The following is a 23,344-nucleotide window of genomic DNA, read 5'->3' on the forward strand; positions in this document are numbered from 1 at the left end:
TGAAATCTTATGAGACTGATGTGGTGACAGGAGTGGAATCGTGGTTGAGAGAATGGGTGGGTAATAGAGAAGTGTTTCCAGAAGGGTATACAGTCTATCATAGAGACCAAGGAGATAAAATGGGAGGGGAGGGGGGGGGTGTTTATTCTGGTGGAGGAAACTTATTGTTCACATGAATGGTTTACCAATGAAAGGGATGAAATATTAGGGATAAAATTAGTTTGTGATAATATGAAGGAGGTGGGAATTATAGGAACATATAGGCCTGGAAGAGAGGAAAGTGACATGGAAATGTTTGAGAAAATAATAGATTATACTCATAAAAACAATAATAATGATATGGTAATAACTGGGGGAGATCTAAACTTGCCTGAAGTTGAATGGAATGGAGCTGCAAATGAAGCCTATGAACAGAAAAGGGCAAATCAGTTAATTTGGGAGGGAGGATATACACAAGTAGTACAAGAATTGACTCATCTCAATAACTTACTAGATGTATTCTTGGTTAAACCATGGGAAATTGCTGATAAAACTGAGGTAATTGAAGGAATAGGTGACCATAAGGCTGTAATAATGGATGTAGGACTGGTACCAAAAAGGCTTAATAAGAGGGTCACACAAGACAAGAAATTGTACAGAAAAACTGAAGTTGATGAATTTGGGACTTACCTTAAATCACAATTCAGTTGTTGGATGTGAAGGGAGTAATGTGGATACACTTTGGGCTAAATTTAAAGGAATCATTTGGGAAGGAGAGGAGTGATTTGTACCTGTTAAGAAGGGTAAAATGACCTCAGGCCCTGTTTATTATACAAGGGAAATAAGAAAATTAAAGAGAATGTAGAAATGTAAACAGGAAAATCAAAGAGGGTAGGGAGAGTACAGAAACTAGAAAACAGCTAATGAGGGAAGTGAATAGAGTGAAAAAGGAAGCAAAAGAGAATTATATGAATGACATACTTCAAGAGGGTAATGACCACAAAGGGAAATGGAAAAAGCTGTATTCATATATCAGGAATCAAAAAGGAAAAGGAATCCAAATTCCTACAATGGTGGGAGAAGGGGGTGAACACTATTTAACAGATACTGAGAAAGCAAACCTATTTAGTAGGGAATTCAGAGATTCAGTAGAAGATTGTCAGGAGTTGGAAACTGAAACAGAAGATAGAGAGGAAGAGACACATAGGGAAACAAGAAGCTTCTCATTCACAAATGAAGATATTTTCAGAGAAATCCAGCTGCTTCAGCAAGGAAAATCAGCAGGAAGTGATCAAATTACTGGGGAGGTATTAAAGACAATGGGGTGGTACATAGTGCCTTATTTAAAATTTCTCTTTGACTATGTCATAAATAATAGTGTAATACCAAAGGAATGGAAGGAATCTATAATAATACCAATTTATACAGGAAAGGGTGATAAAAGGAAACCAGAGACCTACAGACCAATCAGCCTGACCAGTACAGTTTGTAAAATACTGGAGAGTTTAATATCAAAGTACATCAGAAGGATATGTGATGATAAAAATTGGTTCATGACGAGCCAGTATGGATTTAGAAAGAAATTTTCTTGTGAGGCACAACTGGTGGGATTTCAGCAGGACATATCAGATCAGTTGGATTCAGGAGGCCAGTTAGATTGCATAGCCGAGAAAGTTTTGAACGGAATTGCACAGGGTAGTATAATCGGTCCATTACTTTTCTTAATATACGCAAATGATATAGGGAATAATATAACATCAAAAATGCAGATGACATAATTGTTTATAGGGTAATAAATAACATTGAGGATTGTTCAGAATTACAATGGGACCTTGAGATTATCCAACAATGGGTTGAAGAAAATAATATGAAGGTTAATGGAGGCAAATCAACTGTTACAACATTTACAAACAGGAGTTTTTAAACTGAATATGAATATACTGTGGATGAGGTAGTTATCCCAAAAGATGGCAAGTGCAAATACTTAGGTGTGAGATTTGAAAGTAATTTGCACTGGAAGGGTCATGTGGATGACATTGTTGGGAAAGCATACAGATCGTTACATGTTATAATGAGGCTACTTAAAGGATGCAACAAAGAATTAAAAGAGTAAAGTTACCTAAGTATGGTTCATCCATTATTGCAATATGCAAACAGTGTTTGGGATCCTCACCAAGAATACCTAATAAAAGAAATAGATAGTGTGCAGAGGAAAGCAGCAAGATTTGTGACAGGAGATTTCAGGAGAAAGAGTAGTGTATCAGTAATGTTAAAGGAACTTGGGTGGGAAACTAAGTAAGAGAAGGGAGAAAACTAGACTTATAGGATTATATAGAGCCTATATAGGAGGAGAAGCATGGGGAGATATCTGTGAGAGGCTTCAGTTAGAAAATAATTATATCAGCAGGACTGACCACAAGAAGGAATTTTAGCAGAAGCAATTGGGGGGTAAATTTTCATTCATTGGGAAGGGCGTGAGGGAGTGGAACAGTTTACCAGGGATAGTGTTTGATCCTTTTCCAAAATCTGTTCAGATATTCAAGAAGAGAATAAAGAGCAACAAAGAAAAATGAAATGTTAGAGGGCATTCAACCAGTGCAGGTTATTGTAAATAAAAAATGTGTGTGAATAAATTAATTTCATCCCCTGGTCTAAGGAGTTTGGACAGCCAAAGTAGGGGTGAAGTACAGTGGGGACTTCGAGGGCCCTGGAACCGCTACGGTAGCTGTGAAGGCCCTTCAGGAACTCTGAAAAGTGGTGGCAAAAGGGGCTCTGGTTAAGACGCAGCAGGTCGTTATGCTACTTAGGTTCCAAAATGGGTAAAAAATATATAAGTAAGTAAATGCAATTTAATTTTAATCTTATACCAGTTGTATAGTATTATTTGAAGTAATTCCACATACTGTATATGAGTTGACTATATTTTGTAAGTACAGGAGATAATATAAGTAGAATTTTGTAAACAATATCAATTTATTAAGGATGAGTTGTGTGTTTAATAGAAAAAATTGTTAGCATAAATTGTATAATATTCTATTCTAGGAAAATTTTCTTCTCTTGTTAATCTAAAATTTAGTGCTTGACAATAATGTATTTTAGTGTACCATTTGCCACCGAGGTGGACACCTCATTTGCAAATAAAGATATTTTAATTTGATTTTTGATTTTGAGATGTGTCTTGTCAGCAAGATATCGAGAAGTTCTTGGGCTTCTTGAGACATGAGCTCTTGTTTCCTATCCCTAGTATTAAGACTTCTTAGCTACTCAACCAAACCACATGCAAACTGTACCAGGAAAGCCTAGGTCCTGTTCCATAGTTATCAAAAAAAATGTTGTTCCAGCATATAAGATCCGTCCGACGTATAAACATCTAAGTAAAAGAATGTTCCAGTATGTACCAGACTCCACGAGTGCGCTAGGCGGAGTCAAGGGACGTCGCCCATCGTTCAAAGCTCACCTCCCCTAGAGATATTTCTCAAAAATATCTTTCTTTTCGCAAGTTTTCAACGCCTGTACCAATTTTAATGGAACAAACGCTAAATTGTAGCGGACGTCATAAAAATTAATCCCTGTGAATTTCAAATTAATCCATCCCATGGTTGCTGAGTTATAATGATTTAAAATCTAACAGAAATTACGCACTCACGGTCACATGGCCGAGAGAAACTACCCCTCCCAGCGCCAGCTATATATGCCACTGGGTCAAGGTTAACAGGTGGTGGTGTTGAGTTGAGTTCAGTTCATCGCAAGCAGTCCAGTCTAGCAGTGTAGTATGTACACTGACTGACAGAGCAAATGCAACACCAAGAAGGAGTGGTCAGAACTTTATGCCAATTGCAGGGTAGACTGACGTCACTGAGGTATGCTCATGATGTGAAATGCGCCGCTGTGCTGCTCACGTAGCGAACGATAAATGGGACACGGCGTTGGCCAATGGCCCACTTCGTACCGTGATTTCTCAGCCGACAGTCATTGTAGAACGTGTTGTCGTGTGCCACAGGACACGTGTATAGCTAAGAATGCCAGGCCGCCGTCAACGGAGGCATTTCCAACAGACAGACGACTTTACGAGGGGTATGGTGATCGGGCTGAGAAGGGCAGGTTGGTCGCTTCGTCAAATCGCAGCCGATACCCAGAGGGATGTGTCCACGGTGCAGCGCCTGTGGCGAAGATGGTTGGCGCAGGGACATGTGGCACGTGCGAGGGGTCCAGGCGCAGCCCGAGTGACGTCAGCACGCGAGGATCGGCGCATCCGCCTCCGCCGCCAAGCGGTGGCAGCCCCGCACGCCACGTCAACCGCCATTCTTCAGCATGTGCAAGACACCCTGGCTCTTCCAATATCGACCAGAACAATTTCCCGTCGATTGGTTGAAGGAGGCCTGCACTCCCGGCGTCCACTCAGAAGACTACCATTGACTCCACAGCATAGACGTGCACGCCTGGCATGGTGCCGGGCTAGAGCGACTTGGATGAGGGAATGGCGGAACGTCGTGTTCTCCGATGAGTTACGCTTCTGTTCTGTCAGTGATAGTCACCGCAGACGAGTGTGGCGTCGGCGTGGAGAAAGGTCAAATCCGGCAGTAACTGTGGAGCGCCCTACCGCTAGACAACGCGGCATCATGGTTTGGGGCGCTATTGTGTATGATTCCACGTCACCTCTAGTGCGTGTTCAAGGCACGTTAAATGCCCACCGCTACGTGCAGCATGTGCTGCGGCCGGTGGCACTCCCGTACCTTCAGGGGCTGCCCAATGCTCTGTTTCAGCAGGATAATGCCCGCCCACACACTGCTCGCATCTCCCAACTGGCTCTACGAGGTGTACAGATGCTTCCGTGGCCAGCGTACTCTCCGGATCTCTCACCAATCGAACACGTGTGGGATCTCATTGGACGCCGTTTGCAAACTCTGCCCCAGCCTCGTACGGACGACCAACTGTGGCAAATGGTTGACAGAGAATGTAGAACCATCCCTCAGGACACCATCCGCACTCTTATTGACTCTGTACCTCGACGTGTTTCTGCGTGCATCGCCACTCCCGGCGGTCCTACATCCTACCGAGTCGATGCCGTGCGCATTGTGTAACCTGCATATCGGTTTGAAATAAACATCAATTATTCTTCCGTGCCGACTTTGTTTTTTCCCCAACTTTCATCCCTTTCGAACCACTCCTCCTTGGTGTTGCATTGTCACTGTCAGTCAGTGTATATGAGTAAGAGAGAGAGAGGGGAGACTGGCCCTCCCATAGTATGTTCGTGCAGTCTCGAAGACAGTACTTTCCGTCGTGTTTCGCGGAGACGAAATTACGGGATAGTAAATCACCATCGTACTTGAAAAAGGATGTCGCGCCATAAGTAGTCTATTGGGCCGTGACTACGATATAATTTACAGACATTTCGAAATATAACACGTATGAAATCAGTGAAGTTCGAAGTTATATATTGGACATTCACAAACTAGAACATGACGTGTGGACTTAATTAATTTCACACAATATTAAATTACCAACTGAAACTGTTGTGTACAGTAACTCCAACTACTCTAGAACTTATTTTCTAACATACCACATCCTTGGACTCTGTCTCTTTATTTATGTGCCATATTAGGACATGACGTGTTACAGTGAGAAACTTAGTGAAAGTTAAGAACCTTTTCTAAAATAATATAGTTCTATCAACATTAGAGAATCAGTGTTATCTGTCAGGATAACGATACAAAGACTGTGGTCAGAGACGGTAATGAGAAATATTACGTATTTGCACTGTGTTGGACGTTCTCGGTGACGATTTAAAATAGTGTTGTTTTTTTTTTTGCAACAAGGTCTGTGATCATTTAATTGACGTCCTAAAATTAACATACGAATTGGACTGTGTTTAACAGTGAACGATAGCATCTGTCAATACTACTTGCATGTTCCGTCCACGAGCAGCAGAAATTTTGAGAAAAATCTACAAGATCCAGCTACCTTCAACATCATTTCATCTATGACGTCAACATGGTTTCTTCGTGGAACTTCAAGTTCGAGTCATCATCCGCACCCGCGGAATGTTCCAGATTCTCATCAGTATTTGTAAGCCAAATTTTCTTTAATAAGTGAGTAGTCACAAAATGACCGACCTTTTTTTTTTTTTTACCAATCTTGAACAGTGGTTTATCCAGTGCTGCGTGTGACGATACTTCGTAGTTCTCCATCATTACTCAAAATTCATCTTTTAATGATAAATCTATTTTCAAAATCTATTTCACAGAAGAAAGACTTTAGGAGTTTCAAGTATTCTATGTTTCAAGGCTAACAAACTGAGAAACTCTCAACAGAAGTTCAAATTCTTATTTTCAATTATAAATGTGTTCATGTCATGTCACAGTACTTAGAAAGACTTTAGGTGAAAAACTGACACTGTGTTTTCGCAAAAGACTATAGGATCTGTGAGATTTATTTATTTTCACAAATTGCACTCAAGAAGGTTTACGTTAACCCTTTTTATTTCAACATATTATTTGAATCCTATATCAACATTGCAGGGTGGTGAATTAATTAACATTATTAATAAATTGTTTGAAAAAGGTATAACCATGTATTATTCGCCCTGCGAGTCTATCCTGCTCTGTACCGGCTCCAAAAACCAACTTCCACTACCTGAGATCCTTCTCATTCCTTACGCCCCGAACTTTTACTGGTACAATACTGTACATAAAAGACAAGGGATGGTAAGACGCAAAGGATAAACACAAAATAGATACAGGAAGCAATGAAAGGAGGAACAATGATAAACATGAAAATGTAAAAGGACCAAAACCAACTCCATATCTTTACACAAGGGCCACTCACATGGTAAACATTGCACATGGTGACTGTTGTGCGAATGTGCACTGTACAGTGGAATCGTGGCCCCTACATCAAAGCCTGGGCAGCAGGACAGGAAAACTGGTTGGGGTAGTGGCATGGAGGGAGAGCTCATGTAGTTTCCTTCCTTTGCAGTAAGATTGTTTTTTAGAAAACCTTGTTTGTATCTTTTACGCAGAGAACTCTTCTTTCAGGACACTGTCAAACTGCTTCCTGTGTTCAATGTATTTGTGAAGAACTTTTCTATAAGCACAGTCGATGTGCTAGAACATTTGCAATTGGAACACCTTGATTTGCAGTGTAATACTCTGCAATGGGACATACTTTACAAAGAGAAGAGTTTTGCCTGCATTTTATCATACCTTCCCCAAGGCTAGACTTTCCTAGACTCCGTCGAGAAGCAGCCAAAGTGTTGTCCGTGTTTGAGTCCATTTATATGTAAACAGTTTTTCTCAGTCTTCAAGGATACAAAATCATGATTACAGTTAGGTATAAGATGCAAACCTGAAGAACATTTTTAATGCTTTACTCCAGTCTGAATGTTCCTGATATCTCTTATGACATTGCAAGACAACAAATATGTAAAATCATGCTATGAGAGAGTGCACCATATGATCAGACTACACCTATAGTCGATTGGACACCATGCACTGCTATACAGACAGCGTAGAGTGACATTAGGTCGGAGAGAGAAAGAAAGAGATAGTGTGGCAGTGAGGAGTGGTGGGGTGTTGCCTTTCCAGTACAGCACTTTGCACACTTCACAGTGAATTGCACAATGGTACGCACAGCAAACAGCCCTGCTTTACACATTGTCATCTTTTACCTCATCAATCTCATTTCTCCCTAAGCTATATTTTCTTCTCTGCCCCTGACAATTAATTTTTGCTTCTCGTACATTACATTGTAAAGGAGGATGTGTATCAAATCTAGTCATATATCCTTTTCTCAATTGGTGTTTGCTCTGTGTTACTAGTCTTTTACCAGCTCATCAGTGTCTGAGAAAAAATGGATGTAGATGAACTGGGATTGGTAAAGAGAGAGCCTATATACTTGAAGTTGGCCTTGTGAAAAGATGTGGAGACTGTCCTTGTTTTTCATGTTTGTCCTTGTTTGCTCTTTCTATTGCACCCTCCTATCGTACTGACCTGTCGTTATGTTTATCCTATTGTGTGTTCCTTTACATGTTCCTATCCTTCTCTATAACCCTTGTAATGGTCACTCACCTAATTACGGCTGCTGTCAACGTGAACTCCACTTGTCTTCCTCTACTCGCCGCTATTCACACTCATGTAACCGGCCTTGTACCTTCGCTGCCGCCTCGCCTTGCGTCCGTCCTGTTCAACAGCTCGCTTCATACTGGCTCACCACTGGATTACGTCACCTGTCGAGTCATTGTCTGATGCTTCTCGATGTTTTGTGTGTTTCTTTCTTGAACTTTCTGTGGTGGTATAAATACCTGGCCCACTCACTCGGTCTTTGGTCCAGCGCTGATACCGAGTGAGGTTGGAGGGTCGTCTAAGGAGTTCCCAGTGTTCTGCTGGGAAACTCCATTTCTCTTCTGTGATATTGGGTGAGCAACAGAGTACTTTAATTATTATTACCACCATTATTGTTTATCTAATGGATTTTGAACTTACCTTTGTTGCTATGGCCGGTTTCTTTTTAGTTTGACACGAGTGTTATTTTCCCTCAAAATATGAACTTCAGTTAATCATAATTTCAAGAGTTTGTGAATGATTGAACAGTGGCCTGGACCCAACTTTTAACATGAACAGATCCTGCACTCCGCAACTCAAAGTGTTCAGGCGACTCCCACTGTTGTGATCCCGTGCTTGCCCCTCCCTCCTACCTTCCTTCTCCTTTTGTTCTTTTTTTTTTTTTTTTTTGGAAACTGTATTAATATATTCTGAGGCTTGCAGTTTGCCATGCCCGTTTGAATTGCCTTACGTTATAGTTTGTAAATGGTCTAGGGATTTTTCCTGTGATATACATTATTCACGATGATTGTTTCATTTAATGTATCATATTACGAAATCCTAAGTTGTGATTTGAGCTTAATTTTCAAGTAGAAAGAATACACTGCCTTGATCAAGCTTTATCATTGTTCTTATCCACTGACCTCCCATTGGTCCCACTCTTTTTGTCTTTGGATGGCCTGTCAATGAATCTTTATCAATTACTACGTCATTGCTTGTCTTCTACGAATTGCTGGATATTGAAACAAGTTTGATTCCTTCTACGCTCCTAATTTTCGTAACACCCTAGATTCAAAAAGCCTCTGGAATAATGTATTTTCTTTTTAATGTATATGACAGTAAAGGATATTTGTTTTTATTAGGCGTTTGTACTGTTCATCATGTCACTTCCATCGACCCCCATCTGTGACAAATTTAGCAATCACTGAGGGTGTATATGTTGTTGCGAGAGGCAGCCGAAAAAAGAGTTTTGAGAAGATGGCAGCAGAGAGTGGAATTTCAGTTATCAGTGTTCACACAATTCTTTACTAACATTTGAACATTCATCACATACCTCAAAAATATTGTCTCCTGGGAACAAAGAATCAAGGTTTATTTCTGGGGATCTGATCAGTACGGCTGATCACGTTAATGGTTCTTTGAAAAACAAAATCGCTGGAGATGAAACTTGGGCTATTTGTATGACCTGGTGCCTAAACGACAGCCACGCGAGTGGAAATCTGAAACATCTCCTCAGAAATAAATTGCACAAGGACACTAGCAGAGGCCAAGTTATGCTGAAAGTTTTCTTTGACACTCAAAGTCTCGTCCATGATGAGTTAATTCAAGAAGGTAATTCTGTAATGAAAGAATTGTATATGGAAATTCTTTTTGCCTCAGAGATGCAGTAAGAAGGAAATACCTGGAAAAAGTGGGCACAAAACACTGTTTCTTTTGCAGGACAATGCACCATCACATTGATCAGTACTGGTAAATAATTACATTGCCAGGAACAACATTACTGCTTTGAAGCACCTGCCATACTCTCGAGATATGTCACCACCTGATTTTTTTCTGTCTTTTTTCATGGCTGAAAACTCGTGCGAAGGGGTGAAGATTCACAAGTGCTGATGAAGTTATTGCAAATGCACAGAAAACATTATGACTGGATTAGCAAAATGGCTCCAGCAATGCTTCCAGTCACTTTATATGCGCTGGCAGAAGTTTGTCACTGAGGAAGGGAACGGTTTTGAAAGAGATTTTTTTATTATTTGCATTATAACTCAATTTCTAATTAATGATATTTGATTTTTATGTCCCACTAACTACTTTTATAGTTTTTGGAGACGCCGAGGTGCTGGACTTTAGACCCGCAGGAGTTCTTTTACACGGCAGTAAATCTACTGACACGAGGCTGATGTTATTGAGCACCTTCAAATATCACTGTACTGAGCCAGGATCAACCTAGCAAGTTGGGGTCAGAAGGCCAGTGCCTCAACTGTCTGAGCCACTCAGCCCAGCTAACTTAATTTCTGTGTTACCAAACAATTCCAGGAACTTTTAGAAGCTAGTAAGTATATGACCTATACAGTCATTTCTGCTCCTCAACACTGAACTCCATGTGCGATTATAGACCCCCTAAAAATACCATCATTGGATGAAAAACATAACTTACTTACACCAAAACTATGGACAACAGGAGAAAGGAAATTTATTAGATAAAATATTTCAAGAAATCACTTGGCATTATCGATTTCTACCTTTATTCAACAAATTGAAGAACTGCACCATCCACAGAAGTACACCAAGTCATGTTTAATGATGAACTTGAGGTAGAAATAGTGGAGGTTATCAAAAAAGGTTTTCACTAGAAATAATTTATAAACACACACACATTAAGTTTTCTGATATTCTAATTTAGCATGTCTTTGTGAAAGATAATAAATAAACACATAATAACAATTCTTGCTCATTCTGAGAATTATGAACACATACATTATCACTATGATAACAGTTTAAAAGGATATAGAAAAATGTTAAGACAATTTGTATTTAAAACTGAAGTTTTCTTGTTTTCCTACTGGCAACTGAGTCTTCTAAAATCCCATTCATCTAAAAGGAAGAACTACTATTATACTATTTGTATGGAAAGTGTAATGGTTTAGAAAAATATGAATTCATGAAAACCTACATACAGCAGAAGTGTATACCATATGCATGATAACTTAATTTCAGTTCAAAATGTTCAAAATAGGCAAGATATTTAAAACCTTAATTAAAATGAGATATATACCAGTAAATATGGTAAACTACATTTATAGCACTAAATTTTTTATAATTAATTAATACTGTGATCAGAATATCGCTGCATAAAATCATGCAAATATTACATAACATACACATCTCTATCATGTAAATAAGAAGGCAATAAGCCCCCTCCCTCTCTCTCTCTGAAATTATTTTCATAGAAAATATCAAAGAGTATGAAACAGAAGGTACCGGTATCCGAAAAACTTACGGCTGATAGACTCAAACTGAATAGTTTTCGGATTTTCACTTCCAATATTTGAAAGCATAAAGAATGTATTTTGTGACCTTTCACAACTTAATGTAAATGGATTCTTTCTTGGGAATTTATGAATATCTTTGTTATTTTCATTTTCTTTCTTTTTCATTTTTTTAAAGTCATTATTCTTAACATCTGAAAAGCTTTTAAAAGAATTGTTTTACTTCACAACACCCAACATGTACGATATCAAGTATCACTTGAATTCTAAAACTGCTCAAATAAAATAAAATTTTGTATAAACCAACCTGACCCCTCAAGAATGACAGTGTTGAATTAAGAAAGAACAGGGCTTACTTACGTCCTTGCATAGCTAACAATGACAGAATTACAACTAAACAAGTTCAGACTATGCTTGTATGAAATCAGTTTCTTGCATGGAAGTTTTAACAGCAGAAAGCATTCCTTTTCTTCAATTAGATGAAATTAGTACTGATGACAAAGATGATGCAGAAATCACCTTTAATTGGCAGTGTACAATAAAAACAGCCTTCATTCTAAGACTGAACTACTGCATCATATTTAGGACCTATATTAACAACATAGAAATATAAATCCAGTTATTTGATTCTGAAAGGCACAAAGAAATGGCTTTTTCTTTTCATAAACAACTTTTCAATTTGAAGTACATGTAGCATTAAGTACCTTCCTGGATAATAAGCATTTCCTTTACCTCTAACAGATACACATATGTCTACAAAGATCTTTGCCATGCATAAAGACTATTCTAATTTGTTATATAATATGAATAAGATAGAGATAGAATTTTTTATTCCAGAGGACAAGAGTAAAAAAATTATCTTCAAAGTCTGTAATCTTGGCCCTAGTTAACATCAGCACAGAAATCAACTAGCACTTTTACTAATGTAATTAATCTACTGAAGAAAACTTAAAAATGTATTACAATCAGAGGACCTGGAGGAACTGTACTTCAACAGACTTCAACCACTTGCATCAATATATGGTAATTTAATATTGATTGTTTTAAGGGGGAAAGACATCATTATTAACCCACTCGCTTGCGGTTAACTAGTTTGTTTCTAAACAACAGGCTCATTTGAACTTGTTATACCCATCTACTAATATAGATTACTTTAATGGTGTCTTATGTTACAAACCTCCTCTCTCCAATCTATCACACTAATGAGTTTGTAAGTATGCAGAGTTACCTCACAGTACATTCTTGTCCCTATCTAATAACTGACTATTTGTTGAAATATTTATTATTATTATTATTATTATTATTATTAAACCTTAATGCAGAAGTTCATCCTTGCCTCGTTAAGACCCTCTCCCTCTTAAGGGATTCCTTACTTTGACTTTTCCTGTATCCTGTCTGAATTACTTATGAATATTGATGCCCATGTTTATTTTAGTACTGTGATAAATTTGCTCCCCTCCCCCTTTTTTATCTCATTTTCTGCTTCACCAGCTATTACAGCATATGACTGTTTTAGAAACCAAGCTTTTTCTCTTAGGCATTCTTCTCCTATTATAATTAATTTGCTGTATTTTCACAATTAATTTGCTGCATTTTCTATTGTTTTTATTAAGAAGTACAAAGGTGAATATCCTCTTCAAGCATTAGACTTTTTTTTTTTTTCAAAATAATATCCTTTACGATTTTTAAACAGTACTGTACGACAATTTCCAGAAGTTAAGTAGTAACTTCTGATGAAACTGGCAAGAGAAACTAACATCAAAGAAACAACAGGAACATATTTTCTTCATTCCTTTAGATACGGGGTTTTAAGAATAAGAGTTTATGAACTATTAAACGAAAGTATAGTATACATGTTATGAGAAGGCATGATTCACTGGAAGGCCTTAACGCTGCGGAGGACTGATGGTAAAAGGAAAAGAGGGCAACAACGGATGAGATAGATTGATGGTATCAAGGAAATTCTGGAATTCGATCTGGAAAGTTTTTGGGAAATGATGCAGGACAGAAGGAAATTACACACTTTGGTCTATGGGGTCACGGTGAGTCTGAATCAACTAAACAACTAGTACACGTGCACAAAAGCACACATTACAGATATATGCATGAACAAACAAAAGATCCCTGTAAACATGATGTGTAATGGAGCTATCATGTAGGTCTATGGTGTCTGGCTTCTACATGGAGCGCAATGATAAAAATCCCAAATTCCTGCATTTTGGCCGTATCTTTTATGACAAGGCACAATTACACTAAACACCAAACCTCCAACTTTATTTTAAGCTGCTTGCATTTCCTATCAAGGACTGGCCGTTTAGTTCTTAAGAAGGTTGTAAAGATCTGGGTTTTAAGGTTAGCTAATTTATTTAGAATTTCCCCTTCCAAAATTAGAGTGTGCAGGTTAATTCCTTTATATACACATTACTGTAGGTTATAAAAGAGGCTGTACTTTGGAGTAATAATATAATTACAATCTGATTATCCACCTGGATTCATGACCAGTAGAAACATAAAAATATTTTGTCTCTGGCTCAGTTTCATATGATGTATCAACAAATCAATGGAAACTATGGTTAAGTTAATCCACCAATATTCAAGCTAATCAGTGGCAAGTTTTATGAAGTAATTTGTAATATATAATTAGCAATTAAAAAAGTCAACTCATGTCCTTATCCTGAGGTGATGCAACTCTTTTGAGGAGGTAAGTTGCATGTATCATTTTAAGCATATACCAGCCCTCCTGCCTTTCTTAAATATCTGACAGTAACAAGAATTGAACCTGGAACCCCAAGGACGACAGCTAATGGTGATAATCATTATGCTATGGAGGCAGACAGTAGTAAAAGCACTAAAGTATTTCTTTCCAAGCTGTAGGCTGCAATTATGCCACATCATAGAAACAAAAAACGTACTTTCTCTGAAACTTTTCTTTCTCACACTTGCTAAAGGGAGACTCCTACCAGACAAAGAGCAAAATAAAGGAATGCTCTACAAAGCAAATCTTTAAGTACATTTTCCTCAAAATAATGGACCTTAGCATCCTTAATCTAATGGTTACTGATTTCCTGAGTTATTCAAAGCCATTTTAAGTACATTAGACTTTCTCTGAATGAGACAAGTATGGATAACAGTCAAGGTATGTACAACAACATGACCTACTATTGCATTACATGGGAGCACATTACCACACCTTACATTCAGCAAGTAATAATATCTCAACTGAGCTAACAATTAAGTCTCCAGATTTTCTTAAACATACAGTACTTTCAAAAAGTACACCAACCAGAAATGTTGTAATTCCAATATATATTAATATCTGGATTTGTAACACACTGACATGCAGATTCTGGAAGCTCAAGACAATAAGCAACTCATCTCACTCTACTAATTCCAAATTATGAGAGAACAGCTGGAAGCCATAAAATATCTTAATATGAAATACTGGTACCAATAATATTTGGTAACCTTCTGAGGAACTTAAACTAATTAATTAATGATCTATATTTTGTGCAACGAACAGAGAGAGGAAAAATTGAATATATTCAAATTAGCATTTAATGCTAATTATGGGCTTTCCTGTTTTCCATTTGCCTCTCAACTTCTTATATCCTGAAGCCCTCATTTCTCAAGGTTTTTTTTTTTAAATTTTATCATATTAGTGGTTTGCAAACATGCAATATGGTCCATTTATACAGCTTTTGAAGAATTAATGATCATCAACCATTTTAATAGTACCTTCTGGTTAAATTTCAGTGCATTACACTTCAGGGACACCTAGCTCAGAAAGTGGTAGTGCTTAACTTTCTGAGATTTGTTTAGTTTCCTTCATCTTTAGAACTACCTCTTTCATATCTATATTTGTTGATGACCTATTGCCTTTTGGTTATTGAGTTGATCCACTGTAAAAGGCCTTCTCAGCTGCTCACTAACAGACTTCTAATAGCTACAAGAAGAGTTGCTCTTTACCATAGCTTCCTAGTACAATATGCCTTCCAGTTGATTAATATTGTATGAAATGTCTAGTTACAAAATCTTCTAAAATTTCATAAGAACTAACTGAACAGCTCACAATAAAACCTGGTGTATCTAAAATGAAGACCTGTTTTTGCAAAATAATAGCAAATAGACATAAAATTACAAGTATGTTGTAGTTATCCTTTAGAATATCCCTAAAAACACTTATTTTCCAAATGTTTCAAATAACTTTTTCTTTTTTTTACATTTAAAAATCATTTTCAATGAATGATATTCAGACTATAAAATTTGCAGTCCCCTGCACTAGATTCCCAAATTTTCACTCAAAAAATTTAAAAGTCTAGCATCACAAAATTCCTCTAAGATGTGAAGTACCTCAAACTAAGTACACAGTATTAAGGCAAAGTCAGACATGGGCTGATTTCAGAAGATGATCATATCATCTGATTTTTTAAGAGTTCTTCAATAAATAATTTAATCTAAAATATAACTTCCACTCAATTCTTCAGACCAATGCACAAATAAATGCATTGCCAAAACAGCCAGCTTTTATACGTAAATGCTGAATAGCATAGAATTAAAGCTCTGGAGTTCATTTTTGATTCAAGCACAACTGAGTCTGTCTTCCATCTCTTTCTCCTTTTCCAACAGCCCAGAGCCCCAGATTTTTCTGTTCTTTGTAGGTGGAATTGCGGCTATCAGTACGCCTGATACCACAATCCATACACCCGCTAAGTAGAAGGACAAATCCCAGATTCCTGTAAAGTCACGAACCCAACCTGAAAGAAAAGGAACAGATGTAAAGTGAAAATGGCTAGCAGTGCCTCTCACTAAGGAAACAGTAAAAGAAGCAATGAAATTAGGGAGCCCAACTGAAAATCTATAAACCTTTCAGGCAATCACAGGGTATTTTATCGTAAGGCAAATCACATTCCTGACAACATGTCAGTAGAACTGTAACACTGAAGAAAGAAGGATGGACAACATAAATGGTAAATTTCAGATCATAATGGCAATTAACACACTGCATTGCTTGGAGGATTTTTTTTTTATACATTCTGTTTAAACATAACAACACTAGACAAAAAATGAGTCACCCTCTTGAAAGAGCACACTGGTCGCATTGGAATGATTTAGATAGTGTAGCACTGGTACCAGGTTGTGATGTGCCCCTTTACAACTATCATATGACCATGGCAGTGAAGTGGGGTGTATGTGTGCGACAGTCAGCTGTATGGAAACAGAGATGGCAGACAGGCAAAAGAGGGCTATCGTATCTGGACGTGCACATGATCACATAGTGAATGAAGTTGCCCGATTTATTAGTGCTACTAGCAGAAGTACCCGTTCTTCGTACGGGTCATCAGAAACTGGCTTTAGTTACTCATACTATCGGTGTGACTGACTTCATTAGATATTTATATCACTGGTGTATTTACTTAAGTACGTAGAAATTATTTGTCATGTTTGGAATTATAGTGTAAATATCTTCTTTTCTTCATGGGGGCCTATAAATATTAGTTCTTAATTAGCGTCGACCTCTAACATCTTTTGCTACCATGTTTTTCCTTCATTCCCACCTAGACATACCTGCTCCCTTCACAAAGCTGCAGGTTTAGTATAAGTATACTTCCGCTAGATAGTACCACAAATATAAATATTATTGAATGCATTTGCTTGATCTGACATTTTGTAACTATTACAAATGATCAAGGAAATATGCGATGCATAAAAACTACTATAATTATTGAGAATTATAATTCTCAAGGCTTGTCACTCATGTCGCACATCATATAATGAATCTGAGTATAAATGTTGAGAAACTTTTTCATGTCATGGGCAATTGTGTACAGTATATAGGTTGTTTTCATGGTTACAATGATCATAAAAGTGGACCAAAATATCGGCACTAATAACATCAGTGATCCTACTACTCCATGATTTGATAGAAAATTGTTAAATGCTGAAACCTAAGCCAGTACGTAAAAACGGAGGCCCGTCGGCAACCGCCGGTTGCTGTACTACAGAGATCCCCGGGGCTATTATTTTTATACTTCACTCCCTTTCCATCCCCGCCCAAAGGAGTGCTATGAGCGTCTTACACAACAGTTTATTTTTTCCAGACAGTAAGTCATGTGTGTAGCCTCCGTGGCTCAGATGGCAGCGCGTCGGCCTCTCAACACTGGATACCGTGGTTCAAATCCCGGTCACTCCATGTGAGATTTGTGCTGGACAAAGCGGAGGCGGGACAGGTTTTTCTCCGGGTACTCTGGTTTTCTCCGTCATCTTTCATTGCAGCAACACTCTCCATTCTCATTTCATAGCATCTATCAGTCATTAATAAATCACTTTGGGAGTGGGGACCCCATCATACTAATAGCCTATATCTGCTTCATTCATTCCATCCCTGACCCGGTCAATGACTGGAAAATAGGTTGTAAATTTCCATTTTCATTTTCAGTAAGTCATATGTGAATCAATTTTGGTTGGCAGCTATGCCCAAGTGTACAGGCATAATCTAGCTGCTGTAGAATCCTGGAGCTGATGTTGCCATGGTTACAGCAGTTAATTACTTTATCCGATTCCTAGAGCAGGGGTAGTGTGGTGTCAACATCTCCATAACGGTTGGTTTTAGGGCTTTAAAACATGGTTTTTGGGCCCGTAGGGCTTACCGAGTTTTGTTCTTTGCATCAAGAGGATTAAATTGAGCTTTGTCTCATCCTTATACGACAAATTCGGTATTTTGCCTACATTAGCCTATTATTTTTCTATCTCCCTCCCCCATGCCCCCCACCTCGAACTGGTTTGAAAATAAAATACAGCCCATGTTACTCACTGGCAATGTACCTTTCTATAGGTGAAGTAATTTTTAAAATCGGTTTAGTAGTTTTTGAGTCTATTCGTTACAAACAAACATACAAATTTTTCCTCTTTATAATATTAGTATAGATTAACACCAGCTGTCCAACGTATCTACCAGAAATGATGTACCACTCGCAGCTATGAAACATGGCATAAGAACTGTGGTCATAAAAAAGCACTAACCAACAGGGACAAGAGAAGAGAGTTGCACATAGTCGATGAAAATCGGTTTCAAACCAGACAAGAATTGGTGCTGTTAATGAATGAAGGCCATCCCAACTAGGTTCCGAGCAAACATTGCAAGGGAACTTCACGAAATTAACATTTTGAGTCAGATACCTCTTAAGACTCCATTGCTCACAGCGGCACATGAAGTTGAACATCTTTGATGTGCCAAACACCAAATGTGTTCAGAAGCCAACTGGAGGCATGTAATGTGATCCACAGAGTTGAAATTTTGCCAGTTTTCAAATGACGCAAGGCATCAAGTGCATCAACGACTCAATGAGGCATTTAACCTGCAGTGTGTGGAGAGTGTAGTTCACAACGGAGTTGGTTTTGTGATTTTTTGTGGGGTTCTTTTATACCATGACTTGGGCTCACTCACTGAAGGCACCGTGAACATGAACCAGAATGTTTATTTCAACATTGTCAGTGACCAACTGTTGTCCTTCATTCAACATCTTCATGATGAATAAGCTATGGACATTCCCATTTTCTAAGATGACAACTACCACGTTCACAGAGGTGCACGCATACACGACTGGTCTGATGAACATACAGACACCCTGTCACACCTCGACTAGCCCATTAAAACTCCTGACCTGAATCCCACAGAAAATGAGGACTATTTGGAACAGCACGTGAAACTCTGACATCAGCTTCCGCACAATTTGGTGGCTCTACAAGCTATCATCAGCGACTGGCTACAACTGGATATGGCATACCTGTGGAAACTTGTCGACTCCCTTCCTCGCTGAATCCAGTTTGTTATCAAAGCTGGAGGTGGTGCAACATGATATCAGAATGATGTCACCAGGTGGTGACTAATCTTGTCTGGTGAGCTTTTGTACATACCTATACTGCATCATCAAGGACTGCTACCCTTCTTACCCTCCGTAAGAGAGCCATAATTCTCCTACACAACCTACTGTCATTTGCCTTGCATAATCCCACCACTCAAGCCAACTCATACCACAGTTTCACCCATCTAGGCCTAGAGCTTTTTCGATTTTCATGTCTTTCATAACCCCATTCATCCTTTTGTTGACCCTTTGATCTTCAAAAATTTGGGATTATTCCCTTCTCTCTTTCAAATTACAGACAAGATGGTTATCTCAAACTTCGTCTTAAAAGAATAACCACTGCAATGTGTTATAGAGTTATTAGAGTTATTATTAACATAATAGATTCTACTGTGAACATTTTTTAATTTTGTAGTGATCAGATACAGATACAAAGTACTCCATTTTACACCAACTTTATTATATATAATATTGACAATAAGAAAACAATAAAGTTTAACACAGACGGGACTTAGAATTAACACTCTTTAGAAACTAAATAACAAATTAAATAAATAACAAGGGAAAAAAATAATATATAATAATGTCTGCATCACTAGTCATGTTCTGGCTAGGTTGTCAACAGAGAGCTTATTCCTTCAGCATATTTTTCAGTTTAGTTTTTAACTTGTGATAGAGAATGAAGACATCAATTTCAAGCAGGACATTTGCTGTTGTAGGAATGTGATAGAATATTGTTGGAGTGTTGGGTGCACACAAGGAACATCGAATAGTGGTCTATTTTGTATCCTATGTGAAGTAACGTGTAATGGGAACAGAGGTTTAAAAAATCTTCATTTAAGAGTAGCATTAACAATTCTGTGAAGAAAACAGAGATCTGTGTACTTGCAGACATTTACTCAGGTCCAGTATTTTGAAGTTTGACAGAATTTGGTTGGTACTACACTGTCTCAGGTCAGAGTTACGGGCTTTCTTAATGTGTGCAAAGAATGAGAATACGCAGTTAATTTTATTGACCATTGTGGAAGAAACTGATGACCAGATACAGGAGCAGAAATCAATGATAGGAAGAACATAAATATAGTTTAAGATCGTTTAAATCATGAATTTCAGTAAATCTGAACAAAAGTCCAAGAGACCTCATGGCAAGGATATTAATTTATTTTTCATTTATTTTTTACAACCTGCTTTACTTTATTATAAATTTCATCTTTTTTCTGTATTGAAATGCAGTTATAAGAAATAACAAGTAAATAATATTACATCAGTCTTGGGACTAGTTTTAGTGACAATCTTCAGCCAAAATAAAATTAAACAGATTATGTGATAACTAAAACATATGTATACAAGACAAAGACAGCTTCTACCAACGGAAAATCTGATCATAAAAACAAGACTAGTTTGATGAAACTAATTCAACATTTTACTGTCCAAAACTATTGAATTACAGTAGCAAGCCTCAAAATTAAAACTTGAAGCTGAATTCCAACGTATCCAAGATTTTAAATCTTCAGACACCAATAAGCTTTAACTATAATTACGATGCAAAATTTTAACATAGAAGTCAAATTACAATTGTTTTTAATAAACTAGAACTTTGAAAAAACAATTTTAGCCAAATTTTCAACATTTGAAGATACTGTATTTTGGACGTCAATATCTTTAGAATTAACGGTTATTCCAATTTTAGTATAGTCATTCATATTGTTAAACTATTAATGTGTTCATAAATTCCTATGTTTATATATTTTATTACTTAATTTTAGAATTATAATTAAGCACAAATTTGTCAAACCAAATCAAATATGACAGGTCTTAACCTTGAGATGATTATATAGGCTGAGGATGCTTGAAATTCAAGCGAAACATGTCCGTATAAAATAGTGTTGTAGCATTATGATCTAACAACATAAAACCAATTGTATTGAAAAGGTGGAATAAAAAATCACAATATTGTAAGCACATTATAGCAAATTCAATACGGGTCTAATCATGAGATTAGTTACATGTAATGAGGCTAATAGTTAGAAAAATGTACGACAATATAATACATTTAGAAGTTCTAACTGGTGTGTATAGTGGGGAGCAAATACTCCTACTTCGCATACATTTGTCTCCATCTGACACTACAATGCTCTTCTCTTTTAAATGATGGCAATTTCTTATTACATTAGTGTTTTGTATTATGATCAACAAAGCACAGGGTCAAACACTTCATTGAGTTTGAATTTATTTGCCCGATCCTCTTTTTAGCCATGGACAATTGTATGTGGCCTTATGCTGAGGAAAAACATTTTTAAATGTAAAAATAGAAATTAAACCTAATGGTCGATGCACAGTGAACATTGTATGGAAGGAAGTATTGTGAAATAAATGTTATAAACTAATACATAACATCGTTATTTTTTAATTCTAATATTCCAAATTAAAGCTGCGGAACAGCCCGTGCACCTAGTATTTTAAAATTAGAATACATCTAAGTAGAATAATTGTACTGTAGTTATTTTATCAGATGGTTTTCTGCTCTTGCATTATTGTCGTGAAATCTTTGTGCAATATATGTTTATCGTAGGAACGATAGGAGGGGGAGAATTCATGTATACTGTACTTCTATTCATAGGATATGCTACTGTATTTCTGTTGATATTTCCATATTATTCCACAGTGGCAGTATAAAGACAGGATGGGAATGGACTGAAATTCCTTATTTTATTGTATTAAAAATTATTTTTATTATTCAAAATTAAAAATATTATTATTAAAAATTATTTATTCCGTTTGGACTGTTGGACTTGGAAGAATTGTTTTGATCTCATAAACCTGGATATATCCAGATCACTTTAAATTCTGTTTTAGAAACTCTTATTTATGGGTTGTATCAAAATTGTCATTAATCTGCAAATTTTAATATTTTCAGTTTTGATCCAATTATTATGTGTCACCCTGTACTATACTACATGAGCAGAGCACATTTCCTGTTGTATAAATGAAAACTTTTCTCGAACATTTATTATCACTGTCAGGAAGAAAGAGGAGACTTTTGATTCAAGAAAATAAGAGTAAATATAATTGGTGAATGTGAAAATCTAAGGCAAACTCTGTATTCTGATTCGTTCTCTTTGGTGGTTGCACCATTTCCTGTATCTTAATATTACCCCGCTCCTTAGGTGGGAGCAAGGGAACATCTATGTCTTTGATCATCTCACCATCTTAGCGAGTGGACGTGCTCGTCCTTCAGTCCCCTCGTGGGAAATCCGGTCTCAGGGTAAGCACTGTTTATGTTTATTTCAGTTTTTTAACTTCATTCAAATGTGATCGTTCATCTTTTTCTTATGCAGGAGTTTGCCCACGAGTTTCACATTCACCGCTCAATTTGTCAAAATGACTTAGTATATGATCTTAGCTAAAAAGCTATTTGTTTGGAGGCAATACCCTTCTTAACTTTGTATAACTTTGTAATTATCCCTCGGGTTTGCCTCCTGGTATTTCTGTGTCACCTTGCATCATCATCATCATCATCATCATCATCGACCAACTCCAGTTTGCCAGGTGTGGTATAACGAGCCCCTTTTATTTTGTTCTGTCCATGAACCATTCTTCGTTCACAATCCGCTCCCAATCCTGACCTCTCTCCTCTACATCCTTCTTCACTAAGTCTGTCCATTTTTCTCTAGGTCTGCCCACTGGTCTCTTTCCCGTGATTTCTCTTTCATACTCCTTTCTTGCAGACCTGTTGGCACTCATTCTTTTCACATGACCAAACCACTTCAGTTTTGCCTTTTGGATATTCTGAAGTAAGGAGTCTTCTAGTCCTAGGTCTTCTCTGACTTTTTCACTCCTGATTTTATCCCTCCTGGTCTTCTGGATCATTGTGCGTAGGAACTTCATTTCTTCTGCTTGGAGTTTTGAGTTGTCCTTTCTTGCATAAGTATCGAAAATCTATGCACATTAAATATTGTTGCTGTATGTATACAGTGTTGATTGGTAGAACATCCTCTGTAAGATTTTTCAAAACCAAATCTTTGTTGTAAGCGTTGGCAATACTGTCAATGTTTGCAGAAATTAAACCTCATTTCTACAAAAGAGAAGACCGACTCATTAAAGCGTGTGCCGAACCAAGCCTGCCTTGGTGATGCACTTCCTTTATTCCTACTTCTCCTTGACTGTCGTCGCCATTAGCGACCTTGACCTCCCGACC

The 23,344-nt window shown here is 37.4% G+C and overlaps 1 protein-coding gene across 6 annotated transcripts in view; it reads right to left on the reverse strand.

Annotated features, from left to right (window-relative positions):
• Positions 1-10,517: 10,517 nt before the first annotated feature.
• LOC136876152 (monocarboxylate transporter 14) overlaps positions 10,518-23,344 on the reverse strand; it is a 204,432-nt gene continuing 191,605 nt past the window's right edge. For all 6 annotated transcript variants that reach the window (XM_067149866.2, XM_067149868.2, XM_067149865.2 and 3 more), the window contains exon 7: positions 10,518-16,038. In XM_067149866.2, the coding sequence (XP_067005967.2) occupies positions 15,863-16,038 (176 nt within the window). In that variant the 3' untranslated portion in view covers positions 10,518-15,862. The remainder of the gene's footprint in view (positions 16,039-23,344) is intronic.

Source organism: Anabrus simplex, chromosome 6 (assembly GCF_040414725.1).
Source record: "Anabrus simplex isolate iqAnaSimp1 chromosome 6, ASM4041472v1, whole genome shotgun sequence".
In the NCBI taxonomy this organism is placed as follows: Eukaryota; Metazoa; Arthropoda; class Insecta; order Orthoptera; family Tettigoniidae; genus Anabrus; species Anabrus simplex.